We start from the raw sequence: 20,256 nt of genomic DNA on the forward strand, positions 1-20,256 counted from the left end.
ATCTAACTATATGTAGTGCTAAAAAGGAAAGTGAAAGGCTGAGGAGAGGTTACTGCTGGAACTCCAGAAGAGTTTGTCTTTGCAGTGATCTTATTTAATACTTTTATTAGTGACATTTTCAGAAATATCAGCAAACTTCACCTGCCAATTCCTAATGGTATGCTTAATGTCTTTTAAAATACAACTGGCTTTAGCAGGACTGAGAGGTTTACCTCTGAGCCCTCGGGGTAAAAAGGAGAGGAGGAGGGGACAAGGCTAAATGATGAGGCAAGAAGGTGGAGAAAAAAAGAGACATGCCATAATGAGTCATGTTTTATGGAAGTATAGTAATCAGAGTGCAATACTGAGAAGAAAGAGGCTGAGACTAGACCCATTATTTCTCCCATTTCTTCCACTACTGGGAGATTTCAAAGCATAGTTGTTGTACCCATTTGGCTGGGATGGCATAAGCATTTCAGAAGAGTAGCATCCATTTAACTGCATACATAACTCCTTAAACCCAGCCCTATTTGATAGGTGGCTAGATTATATTTTATTACTTTACAAATTAAAGCTTCAGAAAGCAGTGTGTAATTTCTTTCATTCCAAAATGTCCAGTAACCTGATGGAAAAACTGCCTTGCAGAGTGAAAGCTGTGATTTCATACAGTTATGTTCAGTTCAGCTTTTCCAGGTTCTCAGCAAACAACTTATTTGTTAGGCCAGTGTGTCAATATCCAGCTGCTACTGCTCCCTATCCATACTGTCCTCATTTTTTAATGGAGAGGGAAAGTCTTGTGTCCTATTAGTTGACAACTTTTTAAGAAGTCTGGCTGACTGTCCTGGCCCTGGACTAGAAGCATAAATCTAATGGGGAGACATGTCTGCTTAACTGCAAGGCTTTGATGGCAGCTTTTGAAGCACCTTTTGAGTTTGCTTCCAACCTGTTGTGCACAGTGACTCCTGGCTTGCCCCGTGGACCACGTGCATCTCCTGCTGACAGGCCTTGAGGGAACCTGTGCCTTCTCCTACTCAAATAATTCAGGGTGAAATGAGGATAGCAATAACTTCAGGTACCTGTGCACCTTGGCTGCTGATCACGCATGGGATGGCATTGCCCTCTCTGAGATCACAGGGTCACAATCTGCTCCAAGTAATCCCTCTCTCACTCAGGAGAGCTGTGTGACATACAGGATGTGATGGCTGGCCTGCAGCTTGTTTCTGACTGCCACTGACTGCCACATCAGTAGGGGGAAGCTCAAGATTAAGATTGCATGGCTGCATACCTGACCTCACAGTTTCTGGATTTTTCTAAGGCTAGGGTTTGAATGGGGTAGGAAGAGGAAATAAAAACAACTGCATGTTCTGAATCTCTGTGAGCACTGTCTGTCTTAACTGTGTTTTGGTGAGCCTTACACACTGACAACTCAGAGTATGATGATATTTCTGTTTGATATTGATGAAGGTACTCAACTCCAGTATGCAAATTCTTACCCAAAAAAGTCTCTGAGAATCTCCATTAAGAGCAGATTTGTCTCCAGTGTATGTAAATATTGAATTTTCACAGAATTTTCACAGATTAGAAACCTACAGTCCCTTTTCTCAGATGCTTTCTTTGTTGTCAAACCATATCAATAATTAACTGCAAAGTAGCCACAGTGAGAAACAGAATCATGAATATTAACTTGGCAGGTTTATTTTTAAACTGTCTGCCTGAAAAGCAACCTTACCATTCCAGTATTTCCCATCTCTTATACAAATAGTAATCAAAGGATATTCTTTATCATGGCAGACCTGAAACACAGTGGCCAAAAGAGTTTATGTTTGGAACAAAGAAAAGCGATAGAAGGGTTGAGACCTGCAGGCGGGTGGTTCACTTTCAGATGTGGAGGCTGGCCAAATTTCCCGGGTGGCCTGGCCTTTCTGCCATGGTTCCACATCAGCAACCGAGCCCAACAAGTGTCAGGATGAATTCAAATAGCAGAATTGATTGCTAGGAATGATTTATGCCTGTCTGCCTCTCCTTGGGTGGGGAAGGTTTGTTTAAATTTTGCCCTGCCATTTTGAGCTGGCTTCAGACATTTCTCAATTTATTGGAAGTCTCTGCTTTTCAGATGCAATTCTTTTCACCAATAACTTTATGCTATGACATTTTACTTTACTAGCTTGTAAAGCAAGCTTACCATTAAAGTTTAAAGGAATATGGCTTTCTCAAAGAAAATATCTATCAACATTAACCGGAAAGCTACTCTCAAGTCTTACATGATGTGGGTTTTAAAATAGGAGCCCACTTGACTTTCAATTTAAGGGGGAAATACACTTTCCTTCAACTGAGCCATTCTAAAAGAACCTTTTCAACAAATAAGCCGAGAAGAAGCCTTTGAATCCAAGTACATCTGAGCTGTTAGAACACAGCACTTGGTTGAAATTTGCACTTCACTACAATTTATCGATCCAGTTGCAAGCTTATGCTGCTCCCTGCCTGCCTCCTATTTAAAGAACAAATAAAAATTTTACAAGCTGTGATGTTGCAACATCATGTTTTTGTTTATGTGAGAATAGACTAGACTAGAAGAAAGTATTTACAGTTGGAAGGGACCTGTTATGATCATCTAGTCCAACTGCCTGACCACTTCAGGGCTGACCAAAAATTTAAGCATGCTGTTAAGGTCACTGCTCAAATGCCTCCTAAATGCAGACAGGCATGGGGCATGTGACAGCTCTTTAGGAAGCCTGTTCCTGTGTCTGGCCACCATCTCAGTAAGGAAACCTCCCGTGGTGCAGCTTTGCACTATTGCTGTGTGTCCTGTGACTGCATACGAGGGAGATCAACACTGCCCTCTCCACTTCCCCTTTTCAGGAAGCTGTAGAGAGCAATGAGGTTGGCCCTCATCCTGCTTTTCTCCAAACTAGACAAACACAGAATACTCAATTGCTTCTCATAGAACATTTCTTCCAGCACTTTCACCACCTTTGTTTCCATCCTGCAACACATGCAAGTGTCTTCACATCCTTTTCAAATGCTGGGTCCCTGAACTGCACGCAGGTACCCCAGGTGAGGCTGCACCAGCTCTGAATGCAGCAGGATAATCACCTCCCTTGACAGGCTGGTGATGCTGTGTTTGATGCAGCCAGGATGGGGTTTGCCCTCCTGGCACAATGCTGACACACTGAGCCTGCTGTCAGCCAGCATGCCCAGATCCTCTTCAGCCACTCTTCTCCTATAGTCTATACTAGTCTAGATGCTATTTTATATTTTACCACAGTTTCTTGCCTCCTGCTGAAGAAAGTTGTTGAAGTTAGTGTAAACAAACACTTCAGTGCTGGGGTCATGGTAAGATGACAAATATGACATCTTAAAATCTGTGAGGTTTAGTTAAGAAGTTCAACTGAGAAGCATTTCAGTGTTGTTGATTTTGGTGAAATGTCTTCATTTGTTCAGGAACTTTGTTTTTACAAACACGGTGCTATTTTTATAACTTATTAAAAGCATTTCTAGATAGTCTACTCTGAATAATTTTATTATAAGCACATAAAGAATTTACATCTCCCTTGATTAAATAATCCTCTGCATATAATCTGTGTATTGACATCAGGAATTCATGTGCACCTAACACTTCTTTTCTGATATATAATGTAAAAAATAAGGGGCCTTATTTCTTCTTTCAGTGGTATCTATCTTTTTATGTTATGAAATGTCATATAAATTGCAAAAGGAAAATTGCATTTTTAAAAGGACTTTCTTCCTGAGACAAAACAAAGATGACATTGCCCTTGTCTTGATATCCCCCAGTGTGCCATGATTAAGGTATTTTCATTGTCTAGGCCATAAACTTTATTTTAAAGCATGTCTATTTTAATTCATGCCCCCTTATAATTCATTGTCTAAATTCTCAGCACAGATCTATAATCATTTTTTTACTACAGCAATATCTAGAAAGCCCTATTTACTTTGGGGCTCTGTGGTGCTTGATACTATACAACCAAAAAGACAGTCCTTGCCCGGGAGTCTTTTTTTTTTCCAAATATGTAAGTATAGTAGATTGCAATATTCTTCTCAGTGTTTTAATTAAGTTGTTCATGCTGCTTTTAAGATAATCAAAAGCCTGTCAGGTAATTTCATTTCATATTAGAGTAAAATTCTGTTTCTCAGAGCAGAAAGAATTACTCTGTTTCTGATAATTAAACGTCTTTTCCACTCTGTATGCTAAACTGCACCATCTGATGTCACAGCATGGCAAATGAAAGCAGCAAGAACTGCCCACATGTATCCAAAGGTCAGATTTTTTTCTGAAGAGTTAACACAAGAGATTTTTCAAAATCTGTTTGTATTTCAGTGATATCTGTGGTATTGCAAGGCAATAGTACAAAATATTCTGGACCAGTAAACAGCACAGCCTTGGCTACCAGCAGTGCATTAGCTCACTGATGTATTTTTAAGACATTTGAGCCTTAACAGCCTTGATGTGCCTTGGAGAGCTGGAACAGCAGATCTGATAGCCTTGCAATACACCTAGAATTGCCTGGGAAAAGAAAACTGATGAGCGTTGCATGAACTTCCTCAGAAATTGCCCTTTACTGATTTTTTTAAGTCCATTGGAGAAATGAGTCAGCTACTTCATTCTCTACTAAAGCCTGTATGAAGGGACTTCCTGTAGACTTCATTGAGGGAAAGAGTCCCTTTACAGATGTTAAATACTAAAGCCATACAGGAGCTGCTGCTTCTAACACTGCAGAGACCAAATCTAAGAAGATAAAGGGAGTCAAAGGAGCAAGTGACAGATATGGGAAGGAAGCCAAAGAGGCAACTGGAATAAAACACAGGAAGGAAGTGATGAAGGAAGGCAGAGATCAGGAGACAGGAAGGAGAAAGACTCTAGAAGGAAGAATAGAGTTAGAAACACAGGGACAGAAATAGCAGCTGTAATTGATTTTTAGCTAGAAAGGAACTGTAGCTCTCAGTACAGAAGATGTGTACACAGTCATGGTGCTGTCTAAATAAGATAGAATTAAGCTGGTACTAGTATTCACATCCTTTATATTTTTTTTTCTCTTAAGGAATGTGGCAAATAAACTTTAGAACTAAGCAACTTAAAATACTTATGTGTCAGCACAGCAAGGCATGCCAAGTAATCCTAAACTGAAGTAATCCTACATGAATAAATGGTCTTTAAAAGACGATCAAAGTAGGAGAGAGAGAAACAAAAGGGAAGAAACAGTCACAATTGTTTCATCAGATTCCCTTTTTATGCCTCTACCCTTAATTTCTTTTGTGTTCATTGTGTGTAGCTACAAGTTTACAGCTGCTTTCTCGATGCTCTATAAAAAGTGCTGCTAAGCCTTCCTAAAAGCTACAGGGAGCTTTCTGGTACAAAAGCATCTAATGAACTTTTGAATAGCAGGTAAGGCCCAATTATTTGCATTGTTTTATCAAATGAGTGGTTCCTCTGAATTCATTTTCTTCTTCTTTGAGAAAGAGATCTAGGAAGTTGCCATGTTCCAGAGGCAGGCCCATATGACTGAGAAAATGTAAATACATGTGAGCTTGTCAAAAGTATTTTTAAAATATTTAGTCCTGTAAAACACTGGGATGAATTTTTGAAAGTACTATTATGCCAAAAAAAATTGTCAATATGCTTATTCTGGAGTAAAGTCATGAAAATCAATGGAGAACAATAGCATCAAATCAGTTTCAAGGCAGCATGAGAGAAAAATGGAAAAATAATGAAAAAGAGTCTCCAAGTTTTGCTTTTAAAGAAGAGGAACCTTTTCCATTTCTTCAACATAAAATTAAAACAAATGCACAGTAAGAAACTAATTTTAAAGCAGAGCCAGTCTGTTGTGCATCCACTAAAAAAGCAAGTGCAGGCACATTTAGCATCACTCTAACCTTAGCACTTGGTGTGTGGCACCCCTGCAGTGCATGGGGCTGTGCTGGACGTGTGGCAGAACCCAGGGCCCGACCAGGGTATCAGCCAGAGTTACGACCTGGCTCAGCGCCCTGCTCTTGGGTTTAATGTCTCTGCAGTTTTGCGGTGTGCAGTGCTGGCACACGGGGCTCCCTCCTGGTCAGGCCAAGCTCAGCTCCATCGGCTGGAGACGATGGGCTGTGGCTGCTCTTCCCTGCAGCGCTGTAGGAGCCAGCCCAGTGTGCTGGTGCTTGCTGGTGGACATACTGGCAGAAAGGAGCTCCCTAGCTGGGGTGAGGAGCACTGTGGCACACGGGATGCAGGCTCCTGGTGCCAGCAGTGCAGTCAGAAGCAGGGCAGTGAGACCCAGCCAGCTGCCTGCGCTTCCACAGCCATCTGTCCTGCTCCTGCACAGCTGGAGCAGCCAGGAGTTAGTCCTCCACACTGGGAGAGATATCAGTCTTGCTGTGCTACCTTAAATTGAATTTAAAATAAAAAAAATAAAGTCTGCCTAGGGCTTAACTGCATGCCTTAAATGGGGAATTTTAATAGTGGGCCAACAGCAGCAGTTTGAAGTACCTTACTAAGGAAAAGGTCACTGTGCCCATAAGTTATCCCAGCATTTGATCAGTGGACTCTTTTCCGAAGACTTTAAGTCTCATTAGTCACTGCTTATAAAGTCACTTGAGATATAATAAGTCTTTTTATAGTAATGAAAGAACTCCCACAATTAGCCAGAAGGCAGCCATCTATCTTTTTAAACTACTCGGTTCAGAGGAGACCAGGAGTTTCAGTCATCTGTATGTGGATGAATTGTTATGACAGTGATAAGTGTAACATTCATGTGGTGATGCCAGCCCTGACTGAGTTCATGGAAGGGTGGTTTTGGTTTTTTTAAAGAAGTGAAACTTTTCTGTTAGCAAAATGTAGAGTATGACTCTCTAAAAGGAAAAAAGTGCCTCTACATTATTTAGAGTCCTAAAAATCTGCCATTCAGCCTCTTCCATTATTCTTTGGGAACTGCAGATGATTAAAGAATGTCATTAATTTGATCTCTAAAACCTTAATAGCAATTACCTTCTGAAGAGCCTCTTTCTCTAAGAAAAGAGAAAGTTCTCTTTCCTGTAAGAGAAATTGAAGAGTGAGCTTGTGGTGGAGCAGAGATACCATGAAGTTCACAGGAGACTGTAGCATTCAGTGCAAAGGCTTAGAGATAAAAAGTGTTTGTTCTGAGCACTCACACTGGTCTTTGATTGTACTTTTCCCCATCATCAAAGGATTACTGTATGTGGTAGATCTCTTGAGAGATTTATTTAATGCCCTATCCCCAAATAGAAAAATTTGCAATGATTAATGTAATAAATGATGTTCTAATTATATCAAGAAGTAACACAACGTATTTTATGCATGCCACAGCTAGTTTAGTCTTTATTGCCCTCAGGCAGAATCTTAATATCATCAGAAAAACTGTTTGTCAATATTAAAAGCAATTTGCATAGTAAATATACCCCAGCCTTGCAACATTACCATCTGGGTTAGCTGAGCATTCGTGTTGGTACCAGGAGGTGCTGGTGAAGGCAGACCTCATGAGCATTCAGCTCTCCAGCTGTCACCCTGGGAGGATGACAAGTGCCAGCTTCCCCAGCCTGCGGGGAGGGGACAGGTTCAGTGGGAGGGCAGTGGGAGGTCTTAGTAGAGAGCAGTTCAGGAAAGGAAAGATGGAAGGTTCTGGAATCAGCAGGCATGAGAGTCCTAGGGAGTAAAGAAGGGCCTGCACTGAAAGAAAAAGGCAGAGTGAGAGGAGCCAACAGCCTGAGACAGAACGGAGGCAGCAAAGCAAGGGAAGGAGGAATGAGGCTGGGAATGCAAGCTGGAAGAGCTTGCAAGAAGGATGGTGATTGCAACTAGTCACAGGTCTACTGGGCAGATTGAGGGAGTTGGAAAAAGATAGCAGCTGATCACAAATACTCATCTACCAGGAGTTGTCTCCAGGCAGGATTTAAAACCCCAAACCACCTCCCAAAGACAGGCGGAACTCAAGTGATTGCTTTGCTTACAACAGACTTGAATGTTTTTTTCAAAACATGGAGCATAATTGTGCACACATAATTTTGCAAAATGCTTCTAGCGGTGGTTTTGTTTTATTTAGAGGTGACTGGGTAGAGAAGGCAAAATCATGAAGAAAAGAGATACTGAGTTTCTATTTGTTGGAGAACCAAAGTTTCACAAGCACAAGGTATTAGTTACCCTGCTTACCAGTTTGCTGTATTAACTGTAGATGTGATGAGAACTGTTTGTCCATTTTCAGAACATCTGCCTGGGACATTTTTTCCATTCCAGTTTAAAAGTCTTCTGAATTCCCTAGGACAGCTTGTTAGGCAATACTTCCAGGTTGTGTCTAACTCTTTGCTGGGGTCTTTCCAAAATATGTTATGTCCTTCATAGAGAGATGTTCTAGCTGTCAGACCTGCCCACAGATGCACTGATTTTGGTGAACAGCTCTGACAAAATGAAGCATCATCTTGAGGTCAGTAGAAAGGAGGGTACTTTTTTAATCTGACAATTGCTGTTTAAATGATCAAAATTGCCAAGAAGTCACTGGGATGTCTCCCTCTGAGAAGAAATTTTACAGAGTGGAAAATCTTTATGCTTTCTTAATTTTTGTAACCTTTATTTTTTCTTGATTGGATAAAGGCTTACCCATAGGCTTTTCAGCCACAGTAGATTTCTGCTAATTACTGGGAAATAAAAGTTTTATGCTGGTTACACACAGAGATGCACAGAAGAGTGGAGTTCTGGGTCTTGCTTGGGCCCATCCAGTATCGTTGAACCAAATACACAAACCAGCTATCAAACAGCACAAACCTCAGCTCTATAGGTAACAGAGATGTAATTCTTGTAATATGCCTGTGGTACAGCTTGAAGGAAGTAGCCAGAGCCTGCACGTTCAGCAGCTTCTGTAGCTTTTGGGAAGGATGACAAGATTTCACAGTCAGGGCAGCAAAGGATCAAATTGGAACAAGAGTCACTTAACTCATCTGGCCAAGGAAGAGGAAATGTCATTAACCAGCATAATAAAAGTTGTCCCTTTACTGAACTTGGCGTGAACCCTGACCTAGATAGTGGTATTCGATAATGGCTGAATTTGCTATCTTTCAGATTAACTTGCTGAAGAAATGTGGCTTAGTACTAAACTGTAACCTAAAATGTCAGTGTGTCAAATGCCATTTCTGTAGATGAACTATCACATGTGTGTTAGCAGAAGACTCACGGTGTCATCGCCTGCATGTGTGTCACTGGGAGCTCACAGTGTCGGCTTGTCCTGCCCAGGGAGCCTCACAGCTGTTGGCCTTCAGCAGTGGAAGTTCTCTTGAATTTCTGTATGCCAAAAGCTGTAAGTCTAGAAAGAAGCTGATATATATTTGTTCTTTTTTCCCCTGTTGCCTGCAGTTAGGAAGAGCTCAAACTCCTGTCCTAAAGAAGGACTGGTCAAACTTAGGACAGTGTTTGATCTTTGTGCCAGTCTGCTGTCCAAGGATGCAGCCAGGGAATGGAAGCCTGGGTGTATTTATGGTGAGAGACTGAAGGTGAAGAGACTGCTGTGATGAGAGCAGATTTAGCACCTGTCAGGTCAGGGACATCTTCTGCATGGGTGTTGAAATCTCCTAGGACAGTGAGCCTTATGTGACCTCCATCATCATGTCCGACAGCATCTCTGTCATTTAGCTAGGAAAGCTGTGTCTAGACATCTCTAGTCTTGCAGAACACTTCAGTTATTCTTCCCATTGCCTTTACTGAATAAATGAAGCGCCTCAAAGGATTTTACTTCAGCAGAGCTGATCTTAAATTTAAACTTGCATATGCCAGATATTTGCTGAGGATAGGAGGTTATCTCATGAGCTGCTAATGCAACACCTTTTTGTGATGATTACATTCACATGACTACACATTCATTTTCCCTTTTGCTCCTTTTTTCTGCTATTTTCCTTTTTCTTTCAATGTGGAAAAAGTAAAGACCACAGGAAACATCAACATTTCTGGCTCTTTTGTTTCAAAAATTCTGTCTAGGATTAAATTATCAAGAGCAGAAAAGCGTTAGAAGACAGACAAAGCAGTTTAAATGTTCAGTCACAGGCACTTAAATCCTGGAAGCAGTTTTCATTGAAGGACTGATTTTTCTTCACCTTTTTTTAGCACTCATATTATGAAGATAACTCAACAACAATTTGTCTACATATTTTATAGTCACTGTTTTGTTATTTAGTCCTGTCTTTACTTCTCTGCTGCCCACCTCTCCATGTGTGGGAGTAACTCTGTGTACACTGGTGCTGGCATTAGAAGTGGCAGTTGGCCAATGTCAGTTGATGTTTGCATGAAGGACAAAGCCCATTGCCTTGTTTGTTTTCTGATGCTGAGGAAGTTTTGCATGTGGCTGGGTTTAGAGCAAGAATCCAAATGGGATGGCAAGAATCCAGGCAGTGGCCACTAGTCACTCTGGGGGAGATGTTGACAAATGGCCCAGACTTTGCAGTGTATCCAATAGCTGGACAGGGGGAGAGGTCTTTCATGAAACAAAAGATTAATCAAAGAGGGCAGGAGGATGGTTTACATGAGAAAATATATATTCTTTACTTAACATTCACAACTTGCTTGTGGATTAATTAGCCCATCTGCTACAACAAATGTATTCCCTTGTCTTTGTGTTGACTGTTAAAAGTGACTGATTTCTCTATCCACTTAAAATAGTACCCTGGATTCCACTGAAAGTAACCTTTCAGAGGCAAGAAATTTATTTAATCACCCACTAAGAACCTCTAAATGGCTTGCTGTAAATAAGTGCTCAGCTGTCTTTGACTGCCAGAGCAGCTATACGTGAGTGTTAAGTTGGGAGTATAGCAGAGAAAGAAAATCCTTAAAGAGTGCTTCCAACCCATCTCTAGCACTGGCTTTAGATTTTTTTTTTAAATTCTCTCTTCTCAGCCCCAAGTGGGGAGGACAGCTGCCAGCATAGAGCAGTTCAGCTATAGATTTTCTTCTGAGAAAGGAGGCGTTTGTAAATTAGGTGACCTTTGTGGAGATTGACAAAGTGTGTTGATCAACTTCAAGTGACAATTTAAACAAGTATTGGGTCCAATGTGCTTGTATTTCATAAGAAACCAAATAAAGGAGAGAATGTGTTTAAAGTCATTAAATTAAATAGGCATTTAAATGAAAAGAGAGGTCAGCCATGGGTTCCCAGGATAAATGAATATGTGTATCTTTTTTGATTTTTCACATTCATGTGATTTGAAAATACTATTCTTTAGAAATAAAATTTGCATGTAAATGGCATTATTGTGAATTTGTGCCTATTTCCTCAGAATAAGTGATAAGTGTTGACTGATGTGAATAGGCAGAGCTTCTGGTTTTCCAAAAAAAAAAAAAAAAAAAAGGTGGGGGGAGGGCTATGCTATCCAAACATCTTTTGGATTTGTTGATGTGGATATGTGATAAAATGTTATCTTTTGCCAAAATCCACGTGGTTCAGCCGGGATGCAGAAGGCTTGTGTGTTTTATACTTGAATAGAGAAAAAAAAAAGGATACATAGCTATGTGGTATTTATTCCCAAGCATTTGCTTTTAAGAAAGACACCATATAGTTATCTGAAGCTTTAAAAAGTTTCAAAAAGAATAGGGAATCAGGAAAGTAATTTTCCTATTCTTAGGGCCTTAGGAATGAGAGTCCCTCAGACTCAGACAGCCTATAGGACAGGCTTGTTACAAAAATCACAGACATTGAAAAATTGTGTCCTTGATAGGATCTGAGGTAGAAACAAGAATGAAGCAGAGACTGGAATTGAAGAGTGGCTAGAAGACCCAGGCTTGAAGCTTTATCTCTAATTGCCTCCATTAGATGGGAATGAGTCTGAACACCCTGGCAGTGTGACTTATGTTAGAGAGGGTTTGCAGAAGCTCTTCCCTTGAGGAAATTTCTTTGGTTTTCTTATAACTTGTTCTTTTAATTTGTTCTTTGACTGCTCTGGCTCTTCCTCTTAGATACAACTGATATTTTTGCATGTAAATTACATAATAGTTAGATTACAATTTTATGGATGATAGTTTTAATGATAAAATTATATCATTAAATCTTAATATTTTTTGGCTTCATTTACCAGACAGACCACAAATACGCACTGAGCTTAGATGACCAACCTAGTTGCCTTTTGAATTACCTGGTCACATCTAGGATGCAATGGTGTGGTACTTTTTGGTTGTCCCAGGCATTCAACATAAGGAATTTTGAGCTTTTATATGTATAGAAATGTATTCAAAAATTGCTGGCTTCTCATCACTGCACACAGCATCAGGGCTAGCTAGAAAGATCAGCTGATCTTTACACTGGTGGCTACATCACAGTGTGGCTATTTTGCATCTCCTTGTGAGTGACATGGGCATGAAAGTGCTGATTCTTTGGAAGTTAAGTCAGAGGAAAGATGATGCTACCTTGTAATTGTGCACATACTCTGGAAATGTATTGAGTTGATATACACCTTAAATTAGTGGCCAGCAGTATCATAGCCATGCACATAAATATGACAGGACAATGGTTGCGCAAGTTGTTTCAAAATGTTACTGAAGGCTGCTGAGTTACTGAGGCCCTTTTGAGTTTGCTGACATTGTTCTTGTTTACCTTTATCATTTTTGACAACAAATTTCCAAGAATTTCTTGAATGAAGGAGTGATGTGGCAAAGAAATTTTCATTTCAACCACTATTTGCAAACACTGGGGGGAAATAATTTATGGGGTCTGTCCCATTTCTGAGGAGGGTTTAGACTTAGTTCATTAAGTTTTATGAAGTTTTATGACTCATTGTCTATCTATACAAAGAAGATAATTTGAGCATGACCTTGCAGTAGAATCCTATTTCTGATTTGCTGGCAGTGTAGAAGTTTTTCCAGGAATATAAATTGTAATCAGGTTTTGGTACCTTCAGATAGTCACATTTCTTACTAGAAAATGCCACCTTTCTACCCCAGCACAAGATCATCTAATTTCCACAGTAGCTCACAACAGTTAGGTCCTGTGTAGCAGTCAAAAGTGGTCCCACTGCTCTGGAAGCAGTGGAATAGTATTTTCTCTGTAAGGATGTTGCACAGCCCTGTGTTTAAGGGCTTAGCTACTGACTGCCATTTACCAATTAACCTTCACATTTTGTAGTGGGCTGATACTTGCAAATCTTGCCCCAAACATGTGAATCTGTATAAATTTAGCACAATCAAACCTTGCAGTTACATTTTGTCATACCCTAAGGTCTCTTCTAGACCAGGAGGAATTTGCTGCTTTGCCTGTAGCAGAGAGAAACCTTGGCACAGTCTTTTAGTTCTGCCAAGCCATGCTGCATTTGCAATGTAATTTTCTCTGGTTGATTATGTGTCTGTTCACAGCAAATTATTTATTGAGTTAGTTCTCTTTCCTTGAAAGAGCAGCAGCTGACTGTGCTAGTCAAATCTTCCTATCTTTGGTCTTAATGGTTGTATAACAGCCATAGCAGATAAGTGACAAAACATTCAAAATTGGCCTTGTTTCTTCTTAGACATCAGAGACATGTTTATTGACATCTGCATTAATAAGAGTGCTATGCCAGAAATCCTTTAAAACAGTTGCATGCCACAGAAAATGCTGAAATACAAAATTAAAGGTACCCCTCCTATTTTAGCTGTATTTTACAAAGTTAATAAAACAGGATAAGAAAAATAATTTTAAATTACTTTCTAAACATTGTAGTTTCTTTGCTGTGTTTGGATTCCATTGGTTGGGACAGTTATGGAAGAGTTCAAACCATTTCTAATTTCTGGCGAAGATTAAAGAACTTATTTCTCCTCTACCAAAATATGCTCATCAATGTCATCAAGTAGCTTGACGTACTGTACGAATAATTCATCCCCCTATATTTTACACTCATGTTTTTATGCTGCCCTTTCTCTCACCTTTGCTATATTTTCCTGTTCTCCAGGTCAATGGGAAGGACCTCTCCAAGGCCACTCATGAAGAAGCAGTGGAAGCTTTCCGCAATGCCAAGGAGCCCATTGTAGTTCAGGTTTTACGACGAGCCCCAGCTACCAAAGCTCACAGCAGCTCTCAGGATGTTCGGCTTATGGATGCCAGCACTCAGACTGACATCACCTTTGAGCATATTATGGCTCTGGCCAAGCTAAGGCCATCCACACCACCAGTTCCTGATATCTGCCCTTTTCTACTTTCAGATAGGTATGGCTTATCTTTTTCTGCTGTTTAGTTGTGGGATTGAGGTATTGCAGTGCTAGTCTTCTAGCCTTTTCCTGAAAAAGTCTCAGGAACACTTAAAATAAATACTAAATGTTGTTGATAACCACTATCTCATTCAGACTTCAGTGACAGCTTTCCTAAACTCTGCTTGTACATTAGGGCTACAGGAAGGAATATCAGCTGTGTTTACTTTGTGTTTTCATGTCTGTTTATCCAAATCTAAGCCCTAGTCAAGAAGAAAAAGACTTCTGTGATTCAAAGTGCCAAAAAGGCTTCTTCAGACCGAAAAACAGCTTCTCTTGTTTTCAGTTCTTCCAAATTTTTTACAAAAAAAAAAAAAAAATCAAGGAAACAAGTGATTTAATATAAAGGTCCCCTTATCAAAAGCAAAACAATTCAAAAAATATTGAGATAAAAAAGTACCATTTCATCTGTCATATGGCAAAATATATTAATTAAATGATCTCTCTTTGGAACGGAATTGGATGCAAACACCAGCAGGTGGTGCCTATACATAAGTAGGGTGTCCTCTTTTGACTCCACCTCATAAATAACATCATGTAGTGGGTGATCCCAGATGACCCTACAGACCCTCGGTAGGCTGCAAAACTATAGTAGCCCTAGAGCTTTTTTGCTGTTCTGCTGGCATGTTGTGTGTCTCTGCAGAATTGATGTTAATGCATTTTGACTTTGATGGAAGTGCATTTTTAGAAGTTCTAGGTTAGATGGATTTGTCTTACTGCTGGCTGCTGCACAGCAAGGAACAGGAAGCATGTATTTCTGAGTTTTTACTGGGTATTTCTAAACTGTGGGCTACTGTGGTTGAAGTCCCTGTGCCCTCAGCATGGGGAAGAGTTTTCAGCCTCTGCAAAGATAGATGCGCACTGGATACTGCATGGCTGGGATCCAGCCTTGGGTCTAAAGATGTTTGTTGTAAAGACTTCATTCTTTGTATTCCAAGCCCATTTAACAGTACAGTTTACTGACAATTGTAACTGAGCAGTTGCTCAAGTGCACTTCACCATGTTGTTACTACTTAAACACAAGAAGATAATGCAAATTATTTTATGCAAACTCTTTAATAGTTAATGAGGCTGATACGGCCTCTAGATTGTTCAAGACTATGACCAGGTAATTAGTGAGTTGCCCCCAGCCATGATACAGCATCTGAATCTGGAGTTATGTATCTTTATGAGTGTAAGGAATTAAAAAATGTCACAGTGAAGCAGTTTGGCCCAAACCAGACCCCTTTAAAAAATCACCCTGTGTAAATCTGCCGAAAGATGAACCCAGAAAAATTAAGTCAGCCAAAGCACGAGCTTTTGCAAAGAAAACAGCCTGTGCTGCTTTTTGGTACTGTTCCTTTCAGGCTGTCAGACCATTCAGAGTAGCACTCCTGAGATAAGAAAACTGTGAAGTGAGGCTGGGTTGGCAGCAGGGTGGGAGAGGTGACGGGGGGTGGGGTTTGAGGTGGGCTTATCACCCTTTAATTTAAAAATCTCATAGTGTCTCATCTACTGTTATTGTACTGCTTTGTTCCATATAGCTGCCATTCTCTTCACCCAGTGGAGCATGAATTTTATGAAGGTAATGAGTATCTTTCCAGCCTGCCTGCTGATGCAGATAGAGCAGAGGACTTTGAGTATGAGGTAAGATCATGGGCACACTTCGCCCTCTCTTTCTGTTATTACAGATCCAGCATTTACACAGCTGATAGCAGGCTACTCTGAGAAAAAGAAGACTGGGAATACTTCTCAAAAATCGTCACAAAAGGCAGTTCTGTGTTATAGCTGTGTGATGTCACAGGATTTAATGGGGATTTAATGGGGTTAAGCTAAAGCTGTGAAATTTGAAAGCAGAATTCTGCAGTGGGTGACTACATCCAAGTCTAGGGAGCTTGTTCTGCATGTTCTGTCTTTGTGCAGTGGAGACTGCAACTCAAATGCTTCTCTTAGTAGATTTAACACTTTAAAGCAGACCTTTCCACAATTACAAATGATTACTGAAAGCTTAATTTCTTCCGCCCTCCTGCTTCTAATTTTAAGAATCAATTGTCCTTGTATTTCATACCTTAGAAATCAGTCTTCTAGATATTTGGGTATGTGCTTGAGTGTTAGTAAGATCACGCTTCAAATTGGAAAATGAATATAGTTTTTTATTACTTGCTCTTTGATATTTGACATTGTAAGTATTGCAATTATAAGAGACTGTGCTCTGCACCACAAATTTCCCTTTGCTGCTGATGTATTGCACTGTCTGGTGACAAGGGTGGATGTGTTTCTGAGTCACTGGAAAATCATTATGTGAAGCTTCCCAAAATGATAACGTGTGATTAGTGATGTTGCTCTTCATTAGATTTTCATTTCAATATCTAAATAGTCTACTTGTCAGTCAGTCATTAGCTTTTCATGTTTTCCACTGTCATCTGGTAACAAAATATTTATAGGGACAGTCATAAGAAGCAGATGGTTCTTTTTATTATTAAAAAGTGCTGAGTCTTTTCATAAGGTCAAGCTACTGTATTTTAAATAAGCATGATTATAAATAATTAAAAATCTTTAATACAAGATTAAAAACATCCTATCCTCCTGTTTGCTCTACCTTAAGAAACCTTTTTAAAGGTTTCATATAACTGGATGGCATTTAGAAGTTAAATGAAAGGCAAAAGCTTTGGCAAATATGCAGTGAGTTCACTTTTATTGTGTCGTTAGCATCTAAGACACTCAACTGCAAGTTCAGCCCATTGCTCTTCTAGCAGACAGGGGGATCTGAAAAATCAAATAACGTCTACTTACTGAATCTCATCAGAACAAGAAAACTTTTATTTGAACTTCTTCAAAAATCATTGCTAAGGATAAGTGAAATTATTACTTCTTCCCAGTTGGATTTTGGTGTGGTATCTCACAGCATAAGATTCTTAGACCTTAAGTTCTACTTTACTCCCCCTGTGTAATATAATATTAAATTTCTCTGTCAAGTGTATTTGTTCATGATACTTGGTCCTGAAATGAAATAGGAACATTTTTTTTCTGGTAATATTTAAATTAACTAGTAATGTAAGCATCTAGAAAGATTTTTTTTTAAATGGTAAAATAGAAATAATTTTCACCAATTAATAAGAATATCAGTTTTAAAGGGTCTACCTAGTGGAATCAAGCCCTCTAAGTGGCTATTATTTATCCCTAATAATGACTGGGATAAATATTGTGACAACAGTAAGTGTTTGGGCAGGTTCTCAGTTGCATGTATTCTCTGCCAATCACAACATTATAGTCATTAATTCGCTGTCAAGTGTGATCCAGTTGCCCAAGGCATATTCACTGAGTGACTGAAATCAAGTGTTTCATGTGAAATTGAAATGAGAAAGAAGCTGTCTAGACTCCTTTGAGAAGAATGTTTTCTACTAAATATATAAGTTTTTAGGAGGCACAAGAACATCTCACAGCCTTTAATTATCAGAGCTCTAAACATGAAAGACATTCCCAAAGATTAATCCCATATGGTACTGTTATGGTTTAGGTTACTCACTGGTTGCATTATCTGTTATTTCAGGTCCTTGTAAGACATTATTAAGCTCCCTTGCCATAACCTGGGATCTGGAAAAACTGAGAGAATTTTCCTAAGAGTTATACATCTCCATCCCAAAAAAAAGAGTCTCAGAACCAAAAGGGATTTCCCAGCTCCTGTTGCCAGTCCTGGGGAGAAGGAGCAGGCCAGGGGGGTGGAGTAGAGGGTAAGCTCCAATGCTGTCATGGTCTCTACAAGTAATGCCTTAGGTGTACTCTGCTGTGGCCACTCAGTTCCTCTGCAGAAGGACTTGTCCTGACGTATTCTGGCCTCTCAATTATGCAAGTATTACTTACTGTGAAACAGATGTGGGAACTAATCAAATGGGTTTTTTAAAATAGAATTTTAGAAGTGTTGCTCCCTGATCAAATTTCCAGCAGAGCTCCACAAGTACCTCTGCTGTGGCAGTAGCAACAGGGAAGGAAATAAATGCTCAAGTATTTGGGAAGACAAAAACTGACAAAATATAAACAAAAATAATCACTGTCCATCTGATGCCAAAAGGATTTTTTGCTTTTATATATTCTTCATATATTTGTAGTTCTAAAGACTATTATTCTATAGTTATATAGTTCATAGCTAACTCCAGCATTTTTCCTACCCTGATAGAGAGGAAGACAAAGCAAATTCCAAAGACCCTATCCTAATCTTGCTCCTTCTGGAAGGATGAGCTACCCTCCCAAACAGTTTCCTATAAACAACTAGAAGAAGGAGGCTCCAGAAGAGGTTGAACCAAGTGGGTGAATTACCTCATCACCTGTGCTGGTGGATTCTTGGCAATATGCTAATTTGCTAAACTTAGAAAACTGTATTCACCCTATGTGATGTGGGCATTTTTCCTCACTTTCCTCTGGAGGCCTCCAATTAAAGACCAGATTTATATTACTTCCTTTATTAATATTGTCTCAAAAGTGTGGTGCCTTGTTTCTAGAATTTTAACACATCATATTCACTATCTAAGGGTGAAAGCAGCATGGGAAAGGGTGCAGAAGCCCTTCTCATGCCATCCCTCAGTCTGCAGGCTGGATGGAAGAACCACAGATGTTTTCTATCTCACCCTGATTGATTTCTCCTGTGCTTAGGAGAAAGAGGTTTATTGTTAATACTGTGCTGTATTTAGAAGGAGGATTTTATCAGTGTTCCTTGATTTTATCATTGTTTTTTAATTCAGAACAACTTTCTAGTTGAACTTTAGCTAATCACACAGAATATAGCAAAGTACTTGTCTGGTGTTAAGAGCACAGTTCCGTTTCTGAAATGCACATTAGCTTTCCCATTGTACAAAAAGGAGATAAGTAGCTCACATGTCTCCATGGCAAACACAAACATTTTTAAATTGATTAAAAATCAAACCTGGAGATTCCAGAAAGGAATTGAAACAAGATAGTGAGCAGAAAAATAACTAGAACACCTCATTATTTCCTAGAAATGGCTTGTAGATAAAGAATGCATCAGTTCTGAGACACAAATGCAAAATATGCAGCCAAATTAGGAAGTAAGAAAATAAGATGACTAGCAAATGGGATGCTAGGGAAAAAAAATGTTTTCTAAGAAAGGGAATGTCCTGAAAAACTCTGAGCATTTTGGTTCTTGCTTACAAATATGTGCTAGTATTTAAGTACCTGTGTTACCACCATAAGAGACCAAAAGGAGGATCATATATGATAGCCAGCACTGGGGATATGGACTTACACTTGCAGTGGTAGGATTAGACCCTTATAAGACTTTTCTACTCCAATTGTAAGCTAGAAAAGCCCAGTGGGCTGTGATCAGATTGTCACAATACAATGAACTCAAGTATGAACCGATTGTCTTGGAAGGATGCACTCCCAGGGAGGCTCATTAGGCTCCATACAGTACCATACTTTAAACGAATGGCTGGGAAGATGATGAAGCTAGGGGGTTGTCGTTTGTCAACTTGAGCACCCTTATGATGCTACTGCAAAAATTGTCTTAAAAGATATCTGAATTCCTGGTAGATACTTACATGAAGGCAGAGCCAGCATCAGTCAGTGGTGGCAGAAAGGCATCAAAAAATTTTCAATTCTTGCGAAGTAGCCAGATACTCATGAGGACTTTTAAGAAGCAGGAATGGACTGGTTTGTAAGTGCTCCATTGGACTTGCAGTCAATATCACTGAAAGAGAGCCAGAGATATTCAGGACAAACCCACTCAGCCTGACCATGAGTGCCTTTCTGTTGCTGGAATTATATCAAGTTAGTTTAGGTTATACGTCACACTTGCTGCTACCAGTGAGGTGAAATGACTAAAAGAATCACAGTCCCCAGTAAATCTGTGTTAAACGTTGCTCTAAAATTTGGCCTTGTAAGAAGAATAGAGAATACTGGAGTTAGGGAGGAGTAAATAAGCTAATGGTGCACACTTACTTAAAAACATTCCTGAACCTACTATCCACAAGAGAGAAACTTTGTATATTTGGTTTGGGACATTAATAGTAATACAGAAATTAAGGGAACAGAATCATTTAAATGGTGGGACAGTTAAAAATGGGTAGAAAAAAGATAACCAACAAAGA

General features: G+C 39.6%; 1 protein-coding gene across 2 annotated transcripts in view; it reads left to right on the plus strand.

The window, feature by feature from the left end:
• The window catches only part of PDZRN4 (PDZ domain containing ring finger 4), a 228,379-nt gene that overhangs the window by 174,341 nt on the left and 33,782 nt on the right, over positions 1–20,256 (plus strand). For both annotated transcript variants that reach the window (XM_062491143.1, XM_062491144.1), the window contains 2 exons: positions 13,882–14,135; positions 15,700–15,802. In XM_062491143.1, coding sequence (XP_062347127.1) covers positions 13,882–14,135; positions 15,700–15,802 — 357 coding nt within the window. The remainder of the gene's footprint in view (positions 1–13,881; positions 14,136–15,699; positions 15,803–20,256) is intronic.

Source organism: Cinclus cinclus, chromosome 4, assembly GCF_963662255.1.
Source record: "Cinclus cinclus chromosome 4, bCinCin1.1, whole genome shotgun sequence".
Lineage (NCBI taxonomy): Eukaryota > Metazoa > Chordata > Aves > Passeriformes > Cinclidae > Cinclus > Cinclus cinclus.